Here is a 22,151-nt window from a genome sequence, read left to right as displayed (position 1 = left end):
AATAAATCCCTTCTCTCCCATCCTCCCCTATAACCCATTCACAAGACCTCCAGAAATCATCTACATTCACAAAACAGCCAGCTAGCTGAGCTGAACACACTGCAATCTCACCCCTCTCCCCCCTCTCTCTGCAGATTATATACCAACACACCCTGAGCTATATAAATAATCACACACTATCGGTGTCTATTGCTCTGTTGAGATACCCTGTGTCTACAACTGCAGTTTCTGCTGCTTCGGTTCATCTGTCAGATTGGAGGAGACAGAGGCGGAGGTGGAGGCGGAGGCAAAAAAGGAGGGGGAGGAGGTAAAGGAGGAGGAAGGGGAGGAGGGAAGGGGGAGGGGAGAGGAGGGGAAGGAAAACGCAGAGGAGGAGGGGGAAAAGAAAGAGGAGGAGGGGAAAAAGAAAGAGGAGGAGGGGGAGAAGGGGGAGGAGAAAGAGGCGGAGGAGGAGGGGGAGGAGAAATAGGAGAAGGAGGAGGAGAAAGAAGAGGAGGAGGAGGTGAACAACTTACCCTGCTGAGCTTTCTTTGGGAATACGTGCATGAAGATTTAGATCTGCAAGGAAACCTATACAAAGTATCTGCCACTACAGGTCTTTCTCTCCTCCCCCCACCACCGTTTTTTTTCCTTTCCGTTTTCTCTGCTGTGTCAGAAGGACCGAGACAGAACTATCTCTGTTTCTGACTCCACTGACGGTGAAGGAGTTTTCATTCAAGACTTTCTGAAAAGAGGTGGAGAAACCTAAAGACTCAGGAGAAGAGGTTTTTTTGAGCCAGATGGGACATTAATTCTTCTGCTTTTCTCAGAATGGATAGATCCTTTCCTCAAGGTAAGCCATATAGATTAGCTCTTAAGGACCCCAGAATTCTTTCTATGCACAGATTGCCATTCATTCCAGCCATCGCCTGTGTGTGTGTGTTCGTGTTTATGTGTGTGTGTGCGCGCGCGTGTGTGCACGCGCACAGACGCAAGCGCGTGGGTAAAATAAAACCATTTAAATGAGATTTAAATGAATCAGCTCTTGCAGAACACTATTCTTATTGAATATTTATAAATCAAAATGGAATTTTAAAATAACCATTTTTTAGCCAAATGTCAATTTCATTTCTAGCCTGTTGACCTTTCCATGCATTTTGGTGCTTGCCTAAGACCCTTCTGGCGCAGCCTAACCATACAAACTGAGGATGTAGCGAGAGCCCATGCTGAGGCCAGTCTGGCTGCCCAGCGGGTATCCTGTCAGCGTGGGGCTAGTCAGCTATTGGCTCACAAGTCTGGGCTGTGCATCGTTCAGATTTCATCACATCACCTTGCCCTGGGTAGAAATGGCGCAAGCTGACACGGCATAACCCCCTACTTACATTGAGTCAGAGCAGTGATTTAGAAATCTCTGGATCCATGCCTGGGTGTATGTGCACATGTCTATCTATGTGGCATATGGAAATTTTGTGAAAAGTGAGAACCTGTGAACACGTCTAGTTAGCCAGTGGGCATTTGATAGAACCTAAGGCAGTGATTTACACTCCTTTCCATTCTTCTAATTATAATTATCACTCACCTTTGCATGCTGCAAACCAAGTTTGATGAACAGAAAACAGACCTTGAACTCTTAAACAGAAAATCTATTTTGAAATGCAAACTACTGTTGCTTTTCTGAGTACCTTAAAACTTCACTGAAACATAATGGGCTATCACATGAATTTAGATATACCAGGTGTTAAATCATGTTTTTTCAATAAGCTAGCAGCATACATATGTGCAAATAAGGTACAGGCTGGCAGTTTATCCATAACAAAGTATTATTCTTTTGTTCTGTGCCTCTAAATAAACATTTACTAAGACTTTATTGTAATATTCTACACGTTTTGTTTTTGTGTGTTCTATTTTTTGGTCTCTCTAGCTGTGATACAATCTATATAGTGATCTCAGTGACTTGGATTTAGAGGTATTTTATTCAGGGTTGAGAAGTTGAGTAATGAGAAAGTAAAGAATTTTTTTAAAAGGCGACTATTTCTTCATGAAAGAACTTTGAGACAGAAATGCAACCTAAAAACCCAGCATAAAATATTTAGAGCATCAGAACAAGAAGGAGCTTTTAAAACCTTCCTTTCATATCCCTTCGTTTTGTAGATGAAGAAACTGAGGCCTGGAACAAAAGTCACTTGCCCATAGTCACAGAGCAAAGTAGAGCTAAAAACAGGACTAGAACTTGTTTATCCTCTATAAAATGATTTGGGATTCACATAAACATTTCTACCTCCTAAATGAACAACTATCACTTTCTCCAGGATTTGAAGTGTGTGAATTCATTTGATATTACCATTTTTCCTGTATTTTTTGTCACTAAAACACCTCAATCTTTAAAAACACAAGGTCTTCAAACTGCAAGACTCCCTGGGTTGAAATAAATTGCTATGATTCTTAATGAAACTATTAAAGTAATGAATAGGACTAGGGTAGCAAAGTGACAAGTTAAGAGTTAAATGTGGTGAGAACCTGGCAGCTCCAGCAAGATGTATGTGGTAGGAGGGAGGCCCAGTCAGTGGCTGAGAGGTTAGTAATGTAAACTATATACAACTTGGTATTTGTAAGGGGGGGGGAGTGCTGTGATAGAGATGCAAATGCTTTTGCACAGAGAGGGATTTTTAGAGAGCAGACTTTGGAACAGTAGAACTAAGAAAACATATAAAGCCAAAGTAGAATCCCCCTATGTTTGCTTTCAGTTATTCTGAGAAGGAGTGTATATAACAGTAGAGCACAGAAAAAAGCAACACACCCCAGAGCCATTACACAGTAAGGTACAAAACAGCATTGAACTCATGGGAGTGGGAGAAAACAGGAGCCAGGCTCTCCTTCTCTTTCCCCCTCTTCTTTGAAATCGAGATTGAGTCATATTGTATCAGAAAGGGTTTATCATAGAAATCAGAACTGTCTTAAGGTGTTAGCATAGAAGGCTTTAGATAGGAAAGTTTTCAACTTTCCTATCTGCCATTTCTCAACACGGCAGATTTTAGGTTGCAGGGAGAAAATACATTTTTTCCCATTAACAGTGTTCTTGAATGGATTTAGCTTTCTAGTCCCTAAATTGACATAAGAAAAGAAATTTCTGTTTAGGTTGAACATAGGAAATTTCAGGGCTATAGAAAAACTGTTGAGAAAGCTATGAGCACCTGGCCAGAGAGACTGAGATGGGAGTGGGTTTACAATGCATCATTCATTACTGCAGAAGTACTACGTGACAGAAATCACTAGATCCCATCAATGTGCAGCCAAGACTTTTAATCACCTTGTCTCCTATTTACTAATATGTGATATGTATATTCTGTCCTTCATTTAGTAGAATGTAGAATTGACCAAGAGCAGAGTCAATTTCTTAACTGTTGCTGCTCACAATGAATGGCCCTTTAATGGGTGGATTTCTAAATCATAAACATGCATGTAGTAATAGTTTTTCATCTAATCTATGTACTGCAACAGTCTCTTGCCTATTCATTTCCCAACCTTTTTCCCTCTCTTACCTTCCCCTACAGTATCTATTTCAATTCATCCTCTTAGCCAGATTGGATTCATCATATCCAGAATAGCAAATAATTTATTGTCATACAATCTGGTTTTATCCTACTCATTACCCTCATTTTACCCAGGTCCTACTTGCCCACTGTATTGTGGATCTTCCACAGTCCATTCTAATAAAAGGTTTTACGGGGCAGGAAGAAACCTTCTGAGTTCATCCTATAAGTCCCCTTACCTATAATCAAGACAGTAGTACCCCAACATCCCAGACCAATGCCCAAAGCTTCTTTTAATCATTCAACCAAGTGTCTCAGCTCCTAGTCTTTCAATAATCTAATCAATATCCAAATTCACCTTCTTAACCTAAACACCATATGCCCTTCCCCTGCCAAGACAGGATATCTTTTGAACATGGTTCTGAGTCATTTCTATTATGACCTATATTCCTCCAAACTCAGCTTTCAACCTTCTCAGCATGTCCCTGAGATACGCAGTGACTTCCTGGGAATCTCATATTATTATTTCCTGTAGCTTTGAGAACTAATGTGCCTTCCTTTGAGCTATTGATTCTTCAAATTTACAATATGTTTTGAATCTAGTTTCCTTTGGGAAACTGAATGAGACTAATGTAACCAGCACTTATGTTGTTGTTGCAATGTAAAAGACCTGAAGAGCCCCACATTTTTATCTGATCAATGGAGAATAAATCCATTGCTTACAAATTTGTCAAAAGACTCTTCCCAGTCCAAAGCTCCTACATCCATATACCCTGCATGTCAGCTGAACAATGTGTCCTTGTTTATTTGGGTGCTCAAATGAGAACTACCTGTTATTTTCTAATTCTGAGATTATGAATCTTAATAAAGATATAGCAAAGACGTAGGAGGCTTCAGGGTGCTGTAAGTCCAAGTAAATATAAAGAGACACTGCTTTTGAATGCCCAAATAAATAAACAAGGGCATGCTTCTCAGTTTACCCTCAAGGACTGAAGATGTAAAAGGTTTAGATGAAGAGATTCTTTTGTCAAATTATGTAGCTATAGAGTCATAAAAAATAATGGGGCACAGTTCTTCAAAATCACTTAGTCCATCCCTATAATTATATATATAGTGAAACTATGGCCCAAACAAAGAAAGTGAGTTGACAAAAGTTATGTAGATATTCAAGTCTTAGACTCTCCATAGTGTTTATCTGCATTCTCTGTACTGTGTTAAATAACACCAAAACAACTAGCTAAAAAGTGAAATTGTGATCAGACTGGTTCTTTGATGTGATATGCCAGAACAGTTATTTTTAACCAGTTAAATCCTCTTTTCACAAAATGAACAGATGTAAATTCAGCTAAACAGGTTTGCATGGAATATAGCCTTGAAAGGCAATGAATCTGATCATATTATTGCAGTCCTTTGTGAACTGCATCCTCATTTTTCTTGTTAAACTTTGAGCACATTTTAGTGTCGTGTTTGCTTGCTTATGGAAACTTAATCAAGCACTCTTCTCTCTCACTTGTTCATTTCTATTACTCATTCAAGCTTTCCATCTCATACAGTAGTGTGAGTAATCAATCTATTTTGAGACTGCCTGAAAATCTGATGGATTTCAAATATGTACTTTATTCATGCTGTTGTTTCCTGAGTCCAAACACCTCCAGGATAACTCTTGGATTTGTGTTTAGGTTTCCTTGTGTACACCTCTTTGGCTGTTCGATTTTCCAGGTGGTGTAATATGCTAATCTACTATGTGTACAATATTTTCCTTATGATCACCATTATCAATACTAGGCTCAATCACATCCTTCAGTAAATAACTACCAATTCTTCTTGATTGTGGCACAGTGGAGACACAAGCACATGCTTTCTTAGTTTAAGTCTGGTATGAGAACATTTTTTTCTCTTTAAGAAAGCCATTTTATTGTATTGTGTAAGGTAAAGATAGAGAAAAGTATTCCAAGCAGATTCTGCCAAGTAAATCCCATCAATAAAAACTTGACTGAGGGTGGTAATAGGTACAATTATTAGTGATATTTAAAATAATTCAGGGCTCATCTTGTATGGTTCTTTCAGCTGAAAGTGTTACTTTCCATGTATAAAAATGTTTGATTCTGGAGGCACAATGCCATTTAGAAAGAATTACCTCTCCTCAATAAGGTAAATCAGCTTATAAGATGAGAAGAACTGCTAGTCTTGGCATCCTTGCACTCTTCCGAAGCCCTTTTTCTTATCATTCTACAGATAGCCTAATCTCTGCCCTTTGTGTCTCTGCCAGATCTCTGCCATTATTGCATCTTACTTGCTTGCCTTTATACATTGAAGGAAGCAATATCCTTTCTTACCTGTTTATTAATGCTTACCACAAATTTCAATGAAAGGGGAATATATATATATACACACACAAAAGCAAATTCTCATGGAAGACATCTGAGGCTTTTTGTTGTATATTAGCACATCAGCAATGCTTTGGGAAGTGACCTTTACATCTGAAGTTAAGATCCATTTTTATTAGAAATTTGATGCTCAAGGCCAAGATTTCTCTGTTAGCAAACTTCTGAATGAGCTAGCTGCTCCTGTGACCCTAGTCATATGATGGAATACAAAAGAAATCAACAATCTGATATTTGCCCCCAAAATGCTTGATAGTCTGGATGGGAAGACCAGACTTGCCTGTAAAGAGGTAGGTGAGATCAATTACACAATAAATGTGTAACGTGAAATCTACTATAAGGTGATTGAATGTAGTCGTGGTGATAGGGCTAGAGCTTTGCAGGTTCCCTGCAAAGTACTCATGCCTGTGCGTTGTCATTAATTGTTTCTATTCCTTCTCTCCTAGGATTGTCTGATGTTCCCTAACGTCCATGTAACTACAAGGGCTCTTTATCACCATAAGTGCCACTCTCACCCAAAACCACTCAGAACTCAAGAATCAAGGCGAAATGGATGCTGCAGTGACAGATGATTTCCAACAAATTCTGCCTATTGAACAGCTGCGCTCTACTCATGCTAGCAATGATTATGTGGAACGGCCTCCTGCCCCCTGTAAACAGGCCCTCTCAAGCCCTTCCCTTATTGTGCAAACCCACAAATCTGATTGGTCCTTGGCTACCATGCCTACTGCTCTCCCCCGCAGTCTCAGCCAGTGCCATCAATTGCAGCCCTTGCCTCAGCATCTGAGCCAATCTAGCATTGCCAGCTCAATGTCTCATAGCACCACTGCCTCTGATCAAAGGCTCTTGGCCAGCATTACGCCCTCACCTTCAGGCCAGTCCATCATCCGAACCCAGCCTGGAACAGGAGCCCACCCGAAGGCTGATGGTGCTCTGAAGGGAGAAGCTGAGCAATCTGCAGGGCACCCCAGTGAGCACCTCTTCATCTGTGAGGAGTGTGGGCGCTGCAAATGTGTCCTCTGCACAGCATCTCGTTCTCTCCCCTCCTGCTGGCTGTGCAACCAGCGTTGCCTTTGCTCTGCTGAGAGCCTCCTCGATTATGGCACTTGTCTCTGCTGTGTTAAGGGCCTCTTCTACCACTGCTCTACTGATGATGAAGACAACTGTGCTGATGAGCCCTGCTCCTGTGGGCCTAGCTCTTGCTTTGTCCGCTGGGCAGCCATGAGCCTCATCTCCCTCTTCTTACCCTGTCTGTGCTGCTACTTGCCTACCCGTGGATGCCTCCATCTGTGCCAGCAGGGCTACGATAGCCTCAGGCGACCAGGCTGCCGCTGTAAGAGGCACACCAACACTGTGTGCAGAAAAATCTCTTCTGGTAGTGCGCCCTTCCCCAAGGCCCAGGAGAAGTCTGTATGACCTTCCCACAAAATGGATCTAGAGCTTTCTCCTTCTATCCTGCATCAGCAAAGCATCGGCCTCATCTTTGAAGACGTGAAGGAGGAGTAAAGTAGCCAAAGTTAGGGCCTCACCAATCTTGTTCCTGCAGTGTCAGGGGAATGGCCAAGTACATCCTGGTGCAGGATGCCTTGTTCTTTCTCGCAGTATCTATCCCACTCCTCTTCAACCTTTTTGCACGCTGCTGTCTCAGCCCTTGTGCTGTCATGGCAAATTCAGGTGATATATAGGCATGAGATTTGAACACTGAGGACTGACAGAGCCAGCAACGTGGAGGTTTAGGGGCTCCCCAATGTAATGCCTCTCGATGCAGGCTCTGAGCATCCCTCTGCTTTCCACAGTGCCTTTGGAAGCTTTCTTCTCAGATGGTTTTCACAGGCCCATGTGGAACAACATTCAATTTTCCAGGGAATCTGACCCCTTCTCCCTGTTGAGTGCCCTTCTCTTCTTAGTCCTCTCTTTCTCCTCTCTCTTTTCATTACTTTGTTCTGTATCCTTCCCTCTTCATTCTCACTCACTCTACTTTTACTTTTCCTCTTTTCTTTGTCTATCCCTTCCTTTCTACCCCTTCTGTCCCTCTCTCTCAGGCTAATCCTTTCTCTGTATTTCTCTTGTTTGATCTCTTTGTCTCTCTCTACTCTTCCCTCTTTCTCTAACACGTCCAAAAGTGCTGTTTTTTCTGTGGGTGTTTCCTTTAATGCCAAACTTTGCTATGCTATACTAGTTACTCATTTTTATTAGGGGAAATGGATTACTGTAATGAAGTGATCACTAGCAATAGTCTATATCCTGATGTGTGTGTGCACTCATAACCACACTTACCTGTTCGTGAGCATATGAAGCAAAATTATCTTACATTTCCAGGTTTAATTAGTTGGAGTTTTACTCCCTTTTCCAATAACGAAGTTATAGTACTGACAGATTCCACTAGCATGCTGAGTAGGATAGTAAATCAGGATGCTCACAACTTTGTGTGTCTGACCCAAGTGCCAAAGGCAGACGTGCTTTATAGCTAACTGAACAAAGCAAAGGATATTACAGAAGTCTGTTCACTCTTAGAAGCTAACTGACCTGAGACTGCATGGCTCAGGCCTTAATAATGGACATAAAAAGTCATAAAACTCTAGAGCTGGAAGGGATTGTAACTATTAGTCTAGTTTAATGCCCTTATCTTACAGATGGGAAAACTGAGACCTGGAGGTAGGAAGGGATTTGCTCAAGGCCACACACAGTTAAGAGCAGAGTTGGGACTGGAATACAGGCCATCTGACTCCTAGTTCAATATTCTCTACACTGTACCACATTAAATCATGGGACTTTTCTCCTAGGATTCTATTAGAAATGACAGAAAGCCATTCCCATTCAATTTTCAGGAACCATGCCCAACTAAAGTGGTAGTCCTTATGCAGTGCATGGTGGGTAGCGAATTGACTATCAGGTGTCGAGGCTGCCCCCAGTGGACATCACCTTTGGCTCTGTCATCTTGTAGAAGCTCATGTGGAAAAGAAAAGACAGTTTAAGGAAGCCCTGACCAAGCTGTATCTCCGCCATTGAACCTACCTTTTGCTGCACACACTGTGCACACTCCTGGCTTTGCAATGGCAGTTACCTAAGAACCTAAATATCAGCAATAGTGGAAAACTGAGATGAAAGATGTATAATGAAGAGACATGACTTCTCTTGAAAAACATCGAGAGCCTGTGCTGTGAATACCTTTCAATGGGAAAAGGCCACAGTGGTTATGTCAGGCTCCTATAGACTGCTGCTAAAAGACAAAAGAATTAAATACAGTTTCCCTCTGTAAGTGAATCCAAAATTCACTACAGAATTCCGAGATTGAGGGCACTTGCTTGAAATGAAGGTGCTCCAACTCAGTTTAAGACTTCCAGACTCTGACTTTACATTATCATCTATTTTAAAGTGTGCATGGATGTGTATTGCAGGGTGAAGAGGTGGGAGAAATGTATAGTCATACACAGGGGAAGAAAAAAAGGAACATCCATGTCCCTTTGTTGGATGTATACTATAGACAATGTGCGCCACTCAGTCTTTGTTGGTTCTGAATCTCCCTGAAGTGTACTGACATTTGGGCTGTGCACAGCCCCACACCTTCACTTTCACCTCCTCTTTTAGAATTGCTTTGCTCTATTTTTGTATATATAAATATGTTATGATGATTATTAATAATGTTAATGATATTGCTGCAGATGGTGCCATATGTAAGGTTTGGCTTCTTGGAACATTTGTAAACCCAAACCAATACCTGTAACTTCTTATGTTGCTTTCAGATCCTTTAATTTTAAGTAATTTTTAAAATCTTATAAATCTGCCTGATTGAACTTTGAACTTATATACCCCTTAAAGCTGTGCCCAGTTCTCTGGGTCAAGCTGGATGGTGATGAGTAGCAACACACTTCTCTCTGCTTTTGCCTGAAATTTGCTTAGAACTGAGATATATAAAGATTTTATGACACTAGTGCATTGTTCCTGGAGCTAAAGTTATTCTATGGATGTTTGCTTATTAGTTTCAGGGCCCAAAATAACACAAGTCCCTCCTCCTTGACAGCTCCTTGATAACCCAATCCTGCAGTCCTTACTCAGGCAAACTCTGCACTGCCAGAGGGGCCCTGGGCTCTGCCATACACCCAGATAAGCTCTTCTCAGTGTATTTCTAAATGGCCTTACACTTGGTAGAAGAAACTGAAGGGTTACTCAAATGTAGTTGCAATCTGCAATCTGCTGCTGAGTCAGGGCTTTCACTTGTGTCCAAGTTGGCCTGATATGGACTGCATCTGGTTTACGTATAGATGGGTCCTGTTGGGGTATGCGCACGGATGTGTGAGTGAGTGCATATGTATCCCTTTATATATATATATATATATATATATATATATATATATATATATATATATATATATATTTGTAAATATATATATTCACACAACTCTATATATTTTAATGTATTGCACATGTATATTTAAAATATATACAAAAGAACTTTAAATCCTGCAGACAGGCTCTGTTTTCATTATTTTTCTACTTTGTGTCATGTACTGTATAAACAAGAATATTTAGAGGGTGTTTCCTGCTTAGCATTTTTTTGCAGTTAAGTCATCTGTTACCCCATAACTCTACTGCTTTCTACATATTGGTCCCTTGATACATTTCATATGGCCTTAGCCAAGAGTTTTTCTTTAGTTCTAGCCCATCTTCCCTCATCATGATAGCTATAACAAACACAGTGAATACTTATGTAGTGCTGACTATGTGCTAAGCATGATTTTAAGCACATTACCTATATTAGCTAATTTAATGCTCACAATAATTCTATGATATACATACTATTACAATTGCCATTTTACAGATGAGAAAACTGTAGCACAGAGAGGCTAAGTGACTTGCCAAAGGTAACAAAGCTAGTAAATGGTGGAGCCAGGAATTGAACCTATGCTGTCTGTGTCTGACTCCTGAGTCTATGCTTCAGAGTCAAGTGTAAAAGTCTGGAACATGATTGTAAACCCCTCTGGTAGAACAACTCTCAAATGGTGAAAAGTCCTTTTCCCAACTCCAGTCCACCTCCAGCCTAAGAGTGGAAACAAATGTGCTCCTATATTAAGAGTGAAGCAATAGTGCCCTGGCTGGCGTGGTTCAATGGATTGAGTGCCAGCCTGCAAACCAAATGGTCACTGGTTCAATTCCCAGTCAGGGCACATGCCTGGGTTGTGGGCCAGGTCCCCAGTGGGGGGTGCACAAAAGGCAAACATACATTGATGTTTCTCTCCCTCTCTTTCTTCCTCCCTTCCCCTCTCCCTAAAAATGAATAAATAAAATCTTTTTTAAAAGAGTGAAACAATAGTTACAGATGACATATATTAGCTATCTTGCTTCCTGAGATGGTGACATTACAAAATTCTTCACTACTCCTTTTGAAAATATGCTTGCAGTCAGTTGCTATTTCTCAGACAGCTTATGTTGTAGAACTAGTACAGAAATATCTTCACGTGTGCTAAAGAGGGTAAGAGTTTATTTGGCTTTGTCTTTATAGACTTAGGAAACCTAAGGTATTTTTCTGCAGTAAGTAGAACTAAAACTATTTTTGAAACTTGAGATGGGTTGGAGCTATTAACATTCAAGTTTACTGATTATATTGAGTGTATTCTTCTGATTTAAATGTAAGCAATCCACTGATGACCATCTGTCAGTATACCTTACCTTTTCCCATAACCTCCCTCACACTGACAACCTTTTACCCTGGCATTATTTCAGAGCCTGAAAGACCCTTAAAGGACATGTACTTCAACATCATCATTTTATAATTGGAGAAAAAGTTGCAGAGAAAAGGAAAATAACCTGTCCAAAGTCACACAGTTCTGAGTTTGGGTGGAATTATAACTTAATTCCAGTCTGGAATTCCAAACTTAAGTTATAATTCCAGACTTCCTAATTTCCAGATGTCTTTGTCTGAGTTTCTTAGAAAATAAAGTTTTAAACAAAACCTTTTGTACAATCCCAGGGAAGTAGTAGTAAGGAGAAAGAGTAGTGAGGTAGGGAAGGAGTGAGAGCAAACATAAAGGAGTGTATCACTGTGCTGGCCACAATCGGTTGCATGATAAACTAATTTCTCAGTCTCTAATGACAGGCTTACTGCATCTCCATGCACCTCATCTGAGGGAGGATGGAGAATTTATCTCATGTTTCCCGTTTCATTAGTCAAATATCCTCTGGGTGGGATATTTCCCTTGTACTTCTGGATAGTGTATGTGTGGGTGCCCAAGCATGTACCTCAGCATCTCCTGCCTTTCAGCATAGGACAACATTGTGGCTACACTACAGGCAGTAAGACAAGTGTGTGAAATAGGGAGAAATAGGTATTTAAAGTGGCATGCTAGGCTTTTCCCTTGCATCTTTAATCACATTCATTCAAAGTGAGTTATAGATAACTTAACATCTTTATTTTTTATTAAATATTTTATTGCTATTGGAATACAATTATCCCAATTTTCCCCCTTTTCTCTACTCTACCCATCCTGCCCTCAGCTCCCACAGTTAATCCCCACACACTGTTGTCCATGTCCGTGTGTCATTCATACATGTTCCTTGATTAGTCCCTTCCCCCTTTTCCCGCCATTATCCCTTTCCCCTCTGGTCACTGTCAGTCTGTTCCTTCTTTCCATGCCTCTGGTTCTATTCTGCTAGTTTGCTTTGTTCACTAAGTTCCTCCTCAGATGAGATCATATGGTATTTGTATTTTACCACCTGGCATATTTTGCTTAGTATAACATTCTCCAGTTCCATCTGTGCTGTCATGAAAGGTGGCAGTTCTTTCTTTCTGATGTGTGGTATTCCATTGTGTAAATGAACCACAATTTTTTGAACCACTCATTTACTGTTGGGCACTTAGGCTGTTCCCAGCACTTGGCTACTGTAAATAACACTGCTATGAACATTGGGATTCATAGGTTCTTTTGAATTGGTGTTTCAGGATCCTTAGAGGATACTCCCAGCAGTGGAATCACTGGATCAAAAGCCAGCTCAGTTTTAGTTTTTTGAGGAAATTCCATATTGCTTTCCACAGTGGCTGCACTAATCTGCAATCCCACCAACAGTGCACTAGGGTTCCATTTTCTCCACATCCTCGCCGGCACTTGTTTGTTGATTTGTTAATGATGGCCATTCTGACAGGTGTGAGGTGGTAGCTCATTGTGATTTTACTTATATTTTAAAAATATATTTTATTGATTATGCTATTACAGTTGTCCCATTTTTTCTCCCTTTTATTCCCCTTTGCCCTTTACCACCATCCCACCACCGTTACCTCACCTTGGTTCATGTCCATGGGTCATACATATAAGTTCTTTAGCTTTTCCTTTCCCCTTACTATTCTTAACCCCCCCCCCCGTCTATTTTGTACTTATAATTTATGCTTCTTATTCCCTGTACCTTTCCCCACATTCTGCCCCCTCCTCCTCCCCACGGATAACCCTCCATGTGATCTCCATTTCTGTGATTCTGTTCCTGTTATAGTTGTTTGCTTAGTTTGCTTTTTTTTTTAAATTTTGGTTGTTAATAGTTGTGTTTGTTGTTATTTTACTGTTCATATTTTTATCTTCTTTTTCTTAGCTAAGTCCCTTTAACATTTCATATAATAAGGGCTTGGTGATGATGAACTCCTTTAACTTTATCTGGGAAGCACTTTATCTGTCCTCCCATTCTAAATGAAAGCTTTGCTGGAGAGAGGAATCTTGGATGTAGGTCCTTGTCTTTCATGACTTTGAATATTTCTTTCCAGCCCCTTCTTGCCTGTAAGGTTTCTTTTGAGAAATCAGCTGCTAGCCTTATGGGAACTCCTTTGTAGGTAACTGTCTCCTTTAATCTTGCTGCTTTTAAAATTATCTTTTTGTCTTTAATCTTGGGTAATGTAATTATGACATGCCTTGGTGTGTGCTTCCTTGGTTCCACCTTCTTTGGGACTCTCTGAGCTTCCTGGATTTCCTGGAAGTCTATTTCCTTTGCCAGATTGGGGAAATTCTCCTTCATTAATTTTTCAAATAAGTTTTCAATTTCTTGCTCTTCCTCTTCTCCTTCTGGCACACCTATGATTCAGATGTTGGAATATTTAAAGTTGTTCCAGAGGTTCCTAAGCTTGTCCTCATTTTTTTTTTTTTGAATTCTTGTTTTCATTCTGTTCTGGGTGAATATTAATTTCTTCCTCTGGGCCAAACCGTTGATTTGGGTCCTGGTTTCTTTCCCTTCACTGTTGGTTCCCTGTATATTTTCCTTTATTTCACTTTGCATATCTTTCACTTCTTCCTATATTTTGTGACTACACTCAACCATTTCTGTGAGTATCCTGATTACCGGTGTTTTGAACTCTGAATCTGATAGGTTGGTTATCTCTTCATTGCTGGGTTGTATTTTTTCTGGAGCTTTGATCTGTTCTTTCATTTGGGCCATATTTTTTGTCTCACAGAGCCTGTTACTTAGTAAGGGGTGGAGCCTTAGGTATTCACCAGGGCGGGGCAACCTATGTCACTGCATTATGGCATTGTATGTGGGGGAGGGTTCTGAGAAGGAACAATGCTGCTTGCTTTGCTTTCCACTGGCTTTTAGTTACTTCCTCTGCTACCCGCAACCAATTTGGGCCTTTCTGGTGCTTATTTCCAGGTGGGTAGGTTTGTGTATGTTCTTGGACCCTGTGGTCTCTCCAAAGAACTCCCCTGTGAGGCTGGGAGTTTCTCCAGCCTGCGCAACCCCTGCAGAGTTTTTCAGTCAGAGGTTTGGGGCTTTACTTTCCCATGCTTGAACCCTGGGTTGTGCAGTTTGTCTTGCTCCCAAGTTGTTCCTCCTGGTTTATCTGCATGCAAATGTTGGACCGCCCAGCCTGTCAGCCACTGCCTTGCCCATCCCAGTCCTCAAGCCACTGCCTTGCTGTGAGCCCTGGCTGCCAGTCTCCACCCCTTTTACCAGTCTGGATAAATATTTCTTCTTCAACTCCTTGGTTATCAGACTGCCATACAGTTCGATTTTCTGGCAGATCTGGTTATTTTTTGTTTCACTTCTTTTGTTATTTTTGTTAAATTTGTTGTTTTCCTTTCTTTGGTTATGTGAGGAGGCAAAGTGTGTCAACCTACACCTCCATCTTAGCCAGAAGTCCTCTCATTGTGGTTTTAATTTGCATCTCTCTGATGGCTAGTGATGTTGAGCATTCTTTCATATGTCTCTGGACCCTCTGTATGTCCTCCTTGGAGAAGTGTCTATTCAGGTCCTTTGCCCATTTTTTAACTGGATTGTTTACCTTCCTGATGTGGAGTCTGTGAGTTCTTTATATATTTTGGATTTCAAACCCTTGTCTGAGGTGTCCTTAGCAAGTATGTTTTCCCATATGGTCAGTTCACTTTTCTTTTTGATGATTAACCTACCATCTTTAAGGTACATAAGGTTTTATTGTGGTGCTCAGAAATCTACTACATTTACCTTCCTGAATCTGTGTATTCCCTGACATGCTTTGAAGGGCTACTTTCTACATGGAAATGGAGTCTTTGTTCAACTAGAGGAGTAACAAAGTCTCAAAATAGTCTTCTTCTGAGTATAAAAAGAAACTTTATCTTATTGAGCTCTTCAAAAAGCATTCTAAGCCAATGCATGGACATGAATTCACATATGTCCACTTAGGCCCCATCAGCATAACAATAATAACAACAACAACAACAACAACAAAATCCCACCTGGTCAAGTTAATAAATTCAAGAAAAATTGGCTAAACAAGTTATTTTACAACACAAAAATAAAACATTCTGTTGACTGACTGGGTTTTTTAATATTTCAGCCACTAATTATGGTGATGTCACATAGACACATTCTAACAGTTTTGCTTTTATTCTCATAAATGATAATTCCCTGTGCCTTATAGATCATTTTTACATGAAGTCAATGCATCTGGCTGACAAATTTATACCCCATTGATATGGTTTCATATCTATGAGCAGGTCACAAAAGTACTGAATGTATCCTACTCGTTTAATTCTTGCTTTTTCATATAAGAAAAGATGAGCATAAAGGAATTCTGGAAAAGTGTCAAGGTGACTAATAAAATCATGGTATCACTTCAACCAGTCTGCCAAATCTGTTCTCCAGTGACCTCCACTTTAGTGAATCTATTGATTACTTCTCAGCTCTCATTTTACCTGACCTTTAAGCAGCATTTGACACAGCTGCTCACTCTGTCCTCCTAAAAACACTTTTACCACTTGGCTTCCAGGATAACACACTGCTGCTTTTCCTCCTACTTCATCTCCTCAAAATTTTGTATTCAACTATCCCATGAATTGGTCCTTGGAACCTGCTCTTTAGATACCGTTTATATGATGACTCGAAATCATATCTCCATCCTGGACTGCTTCCTTGTACTTCCCACTGATATATCCAACTGCCTGTTTTACATCCTTACTCTGATATCCAGTATGATTTGAAATACATATTCAAACTAAGCTCCTGATCTTTCTCTCCTTAAACCTGACCTTTGTAGGCTCTTCCATCTCCTTTAATACCAGTTCCAAATTCTGAGCTTCTCAGATCAAAAACTTTGTAGTAATCCACTAGACTTTTTGTTAATTATAAATGTAGCCAAAATTCTCAGCTCCTGAATCCTAAATTAGTTTTTTACTCTGGTTATTTAGGCTGGATCACATGTGCTCATTAGTACCCCTTTTGAACCTCTAGCCTAAGATTTCATAAGACTGAAATCCTTGGTCCCTTTATCCTAATCTAGGTCCATATCCTTATCTCGACCCTCAAATTTATCATCACAACACTACCAGTGTTGCTGCTTTCAAAGGCCAGGATGGACAAGACATATAGCTCCTCAAAGGAAAGATATATTGGGAATAACACTGCTCATTGTTTAGAGATCTTGCTGTCATTAAAATCAAAATTATATATATTGTTCCCAAGTACATTGATGGCCAGTCCTCTGGAAATGAAGAGAGTAATCCTGATCCACAAGTTGTATTATCTAACTATTCAGGCAAACCTTTCCACTGTACCAGGTAATGGTCATATCTCTAATGGTAAGAGACACAGATAACAAAGATCTAGAAACCCCTAAGTCTTAGAAGAACTGACTAACACTGCTGTTACTGGTATTAAGGAAAAAAAAACAGATAGTCATGCAGGCAAGAACCCTCATTTTATTAGTATAAGACTTAAACCTCAAATCACCTCTATGTTCTCCTATTATGATAAGGTGAGGTAAACCATACATGCATCCTATCAGTTCATTTTGAAGCCATGTCCCAAGGTTTAAACTGAAGGGAGACCAAATAACTCTCTTGGCCTTTTTATCCTAGGCCCACACTTTAATCTTAGCTTTCAAAGTTATACCACTCTGATGACAAAAAGCAACACTAAAAGGGAACTAGAAAGAAAAGAACATTATTTTTATAATACCAAAGATTAGTTGACTTAAACAATTTTACTGTGAATTTTCTTGTAAAAAATCCCTTTCTAATGCAGGTGAGGGCCACCCAAGAAGGAGAAGGCTCCAGGCCCATCTTAATAAAAAGTTATATTGAAGGGAAGAGAGAAACAAGTAGTGTATAAACATGGGGCCGAAAGAAAAACAAAAGTTAAGAAAAGATAGCTATGTGAAAGAAAAAAGCTCTATAATCAGTGCATTTCTCTCACCTAAACCTGCATGTCACTAAACTTGTGATTTAGTTGTATCCTTGAACTCGATTTTGTCCTTGACTTTTTTTTATCAGCACTCTTTTTTTTTTTCCAGGCTCCTACAGCACTTCTGCTGGATTGGTTCTCTGTGTCTGTGTGTGCATGAGATGAGAGAGAGAGAGAGAGAGAGAGAGAGAGAGAATGGAACCTTTGAGCTCACCCTTAGAGGTTCAAAGTTATAGTATGCCTGCTAACACTCCCAGCATTTCGAACTCCCTCCTAGGACATGCCCCAATAGTACTTGGATCTTACACTAAACAAGAAGGTTTCTTTCCTTCGGAGAGAAATACCAGACTGGATTTGTGACTTTCCTTGGATTGGCTTCCTTTGAGTCAATGTAGTGGTATACAAATCACAGGATCCTAGGAACAGTTAAATCAGAATCTTTGGAGGTGGAACCAAGGAATGGATTTTTTTTAAGCTCCTGGGTGATTGTAATATATAAACAAGGATGAGAAAGCCCAATCACCTTATTCTATAAATGCATATACCGAGGCTCAGAGAAGGGAGTGAGTTGCTCGTAACCACACAGTGAGTTAGGCACACAGTTAGTAGTATGAGAATCCAGGTCTGCTAACTCCTAGGCCAAAGTTCTTGACTTTATACTATGCTGCTTCTCTCTTTACCTTGTGCTGTCCCTGGAACTTTGCTTTCCTCATATGTAAAATGAAGATAATAAAGGCTAGAGAATTTGTGAGCATCATTAAAAATGATGCATTTTTTTAATGTACAAGGTTCTCTACAAAATTCGAAGGAACATTATACTTGAGGGAATTAATGTACAACACATATGTGAGGCTGAGTGTCTAAAACAACATAATAAAAGTTGTTTCTTTTTAATAAGGCAATCATTTGAGTGTTGTGTCTACCTAATAACATGCATTAAGATTGTGTGGGTTTGTATGTACCTTTAAACTGCAGTTGGCCTGAGTGACAATCAAAGAAATTAGGAGTTGAGGACAGAGATCATTTTTTCTCTTTCCCTTACTGAGATAAGGCTTAAAAGATATATAAAAGCAATGAGATACCTGTGCTTATGCTCAATTATAACATGGCCTTAGGACTGAACTAGCCCAGGGTTTCTCTGGGACTCATAGATCCCATTCTTGAGGCTGTCAGAGGTCAGAGGGAAGGAGTCAAAAACAGATTTCTCTTCTCAAAGGCAGGATGCACAGGAATCCAGGGGTTCTGCTGACCTTAGGAAAAGCTAATACTATAGAAGCCAGAAAGGAAGAAAGGGGCTTTCTGACTTAGCTAATCTGAGGAAGTGGGTTATTTGGACATCTAGTATCCTTAGAATGATCTGTAACCACAAGAAACACATTTCCTGAACTCCAGGGCCCCATGACAGAGTATCCAGACCCATTCCTGTGCTATCCATCCCAGATATTAGAAATTTCCAGAAGGGGCCACTTCTATTCCCCTAAGAGTCATACATCTGGCTACTTGTTTATTTGGTAAAAATGGAATTCTGTACCATTTAGAAAATGAACCTCTTGTGTCTTCCTTATTTTGAAAGTATAATACACATTCCTAATTCATCATTCATTTTTGCCAGAAATTTCTAAGTATTTATTTGAAAGTTATTTTTAAATACAAAAATATATTTATTTAACAAAGCACTCCTTTATCCTCTTATCTGAGCCATGTTAATAAATTAAGAACAAGCCATGAATAAGCTAGGTATTTCTATATGTCACATTGCAAGCTGGTTAAAAATCTGTTTAGTAATAATTTCATCTTGCAATACCTGCTTTTGTAAGGGGGGGCAGAGACAAGGAATTTGTGGGAAGCAAGAAGCCTAAAAATATAGGGATGGGCACTTATAATCCAGATCTGCCTCAGGCAGGGGCTACCTTTCAAGTAACAATTAAGAAACAATGAAAAAATTGGGTTGTTAGAGGCCATGTTTCAGAAGTCTATGAATTTCTAGAAAATATAACTCAAAAAGCTCCTTCTTAACAGCTATTCTGCCAATGAAGTGCTTGTTCTTTGCTCAACAACTGGCACAAGAGCCTAGGATGAGCTGCATAAAATAGCATGTGAACATAAGGGAAAATCAGACTGTCTATGGTTCTACAAGAAGGATCAAACTTGGTTGTGGTATCAGCACAAGCATTAATAGTAGGGACATTGAAATCTATTTCAAGAAAACTTCAAATAAACAGAATGGAGAGTGGAACTGGGACAGTAAAGGGCAATTACTGCATATGTAGCAGGCTAGAGCATAACCTAAAATCCAGAAGCAGCACTGAATTTAAAATTAGGAAATAAATGTAATAGAACACAGACTATAAAATAGGAGGATCCAGCCTTGATGAGTTTCATCCAAAGGATTATAGTTCGATCTACCATGTGCTACTCATCTTTAGTAAGTTACTTAGGCTTACTGTGTCTGGTTTTGAACTCAGGAACAATGATTCTAAAAGTTTTGTGCTTTTTTAAAGAAAGGTTATTTATTTAATTTAATGTTGTCCTCTATAAGTATGGCTACACTGTACATATGTGTATATGGATATTTGCATACATCTGATAGCTCTTTTTTGTTCTGGCTTTCAACTGAATCACATTATGTTTAAAGCAGGATAATAATCCTGGATTTTTCATGATTCAGTCTGTCAGAGTACAAGATTAGCTCTTGAATTCATTCAGTCATCTCCTTTTAAATGTGAGACAAAGTTTTTTGTAGTTTTTATTGAATTTTTGGAGTGACATTGGAAAATAAAAATTATATAGGTTTCAGGTGCACAATTGCATAATATATCACATATAGATTGTATTGTGTTTACCACCCCAAGTCACATTTCATTCCATCGCCATTTATCCCCCCTTTACCCTCATCTATCTTCTCCTACTTGCTTCCCTCTGGTAATCACCATACTGTTGTTTGTATCTATGAGTATTTTTCTTTTGCTTAATACCTTCACTTTTTTCACCCAGTCTCCTAACACTCCTCCCCTGACAGCTGTTGCTATTCTCTATGAGTCTTTCTATTTTGTTTGTTTATTTTGTTTGTTAGATTCCATATATAAGTGAAAGCATGTGGTATTTTCCTTCTCTGAGTGTCTTATTTCACTTAGCATAATAATCTCTAGGTCATTCCATACTGTCGAAAAAGATAAAATTTCCTTCTTTTTTTTTACAGCCAGCTAGTATTCCATTGTATAAGTGTACAACAATTTTTTTTTTATGCACTCATCTGCTGATGGGCACTTGGGCTGCTTCTAAATCTTGGCTATTGTAAATAATGCTACAATGAACATAAGGGTGTATATGTTCTTTCATATATATTCCCAGAAGTGGAACAGTATAAAGGTTGATCAAAAATTTAAAATGGCAGTTCCATTTTTAATATTTTGATGAATCTTTATACTGTTTTCTACAGTGACTGCACCAGTCTGCTTCCCCACCAACAGTAATGAGGGTTCCTTTTCTCCATAATCTTGGCAACACTTGCTGTTTTTTGATTTATTGATGACAGCCATTCTGAAAGGTGTGAGATGATATCTCATTATGGTTTTAATACCCATTCCTCTGATGATTAGTGGAGCATCTTTTCATTTGTCTATTGGCCATCTGTATGTCCTCTTTGGAACAGTGTCTATTCAGGTCTTTTGCCCATTTTTAAGTTGGATTGTTTGTTTTTTTAGTGTTAAGTTGTCTAAGTTCTTTATAAATTCTGTATATCAACCCCTTATCAGTTGTCTCATTGGCAAATATTTTCTGCCATTCAGTGGGTTGCCTTTTCATTTTGTTGTTGGTTTCCTTTGCTGTGCAAAACTTTTTAGTTTGATGTAGTCTCATTTGTCTATTTTTTTTTCTTCTGTTTCCATTGTCTGAGGACAAATATCGGAAAAAATATGGCTACAAGAAATGACTATATCTTACTGCTTATGTTTTCCTCTATGTTTTTTTATGGCTTTGAGTCTAACATTTAAGTCTTTAATCCATTTCGAGTTTATTCTTGTTTATGGTGTAAGTTGGTGGTCTAGTTTCATTTTTTTTGCACATATCTGTCATTTTCCCAACAGCATTTATTAACTATACCATCTTTACTCCATTGTATATTCTTGCCTCCTTTGTCAAATATTAATTGACCATAAAGGTATTAGTTTATTTCTGGGCTCTCTATTTTGTTCCATTGATTCATATGTCTCTTTTTATGCTAATATCATACTGTTTGATTACTATGTACTTTTTAGTATATTTTGATACCGGGTAGTGTGATTCCTCCAACTTTGTTCTTTCTTAAGATTTCTGTTACTCTTCAGGGTCTTTTGGGATTCCACATACATTTTTGAAATATTTGTTCTAGTTCTGTGAAATATGCTGTTGGTATCTTGATAGGAATTGCATAGTATTTATAGATTGCTTTGGGTAGTATGAATATTTCAATGTTAATTATTCATATCCATGAACACAGTATATGTTTCCACTTAATTGTATCTTCTTCAATTTTTTCAGTGCCTTATACCTTTCTGAGTACACATATTTTACATCCTTGGTTAAATTTATTCCTAGGCATTTTATTTCATTTTAATGCAATTGTAACTGGGATTGTTTTCTTAGCTGCCCTTTC

General features: G+C 39.2%; 1 protein-coding gene across 1 annotated transcript; it reads left to right on the top strand.

Moving 5' to 3' along the window:
- The first annotated feature begins 473 nt into the window (after nucleotides 1-473).
- On the top strand, nucleotides 474-9,881 carry SPRY3 (sprouty RTK signaling antagonist 3). The gene is made up of 2 exons (XM_028522829.2): nucleotides 474-832; nucleotides 6,340-9,881. Exon 2 carries the CDS (start codon nucleotides 6,443-6,445, stop codon nucleotides 7,307-7,309), a length of 867 nt encoding a protein of 288 aa, XP_028378630.1. The 5' UTR covers nucleotides 474-832; nucleotides 6,340-6,442; the 3' UTR covers nucleotides 7,310-9,881.
- The last annotated feature ends 12,270 nt before the right edge of the window (nucleotides 9,882-22,151 follow it).

The sequence above is a fragment of the Phyllostomus discolor genome, chromosome X, assembly GCF_004126475.2.
Source record: "Phyllostomus discolor isolate MPI-MPIP mPhyDis1 chromosome X, mPhyDis1.pri.v3, whole genome shotgun sequence".
NCBI lineage: Eukaryota > Metazoa > Chordata > Mammalia > Chiroptera > Phyllostomidae > Phyllostomus > Phyllostomus discolor.
Note: the sequence above shows the minus strand (reverse complement) of the source record. Positions and strands in the feature narration are given on the sequence as shown.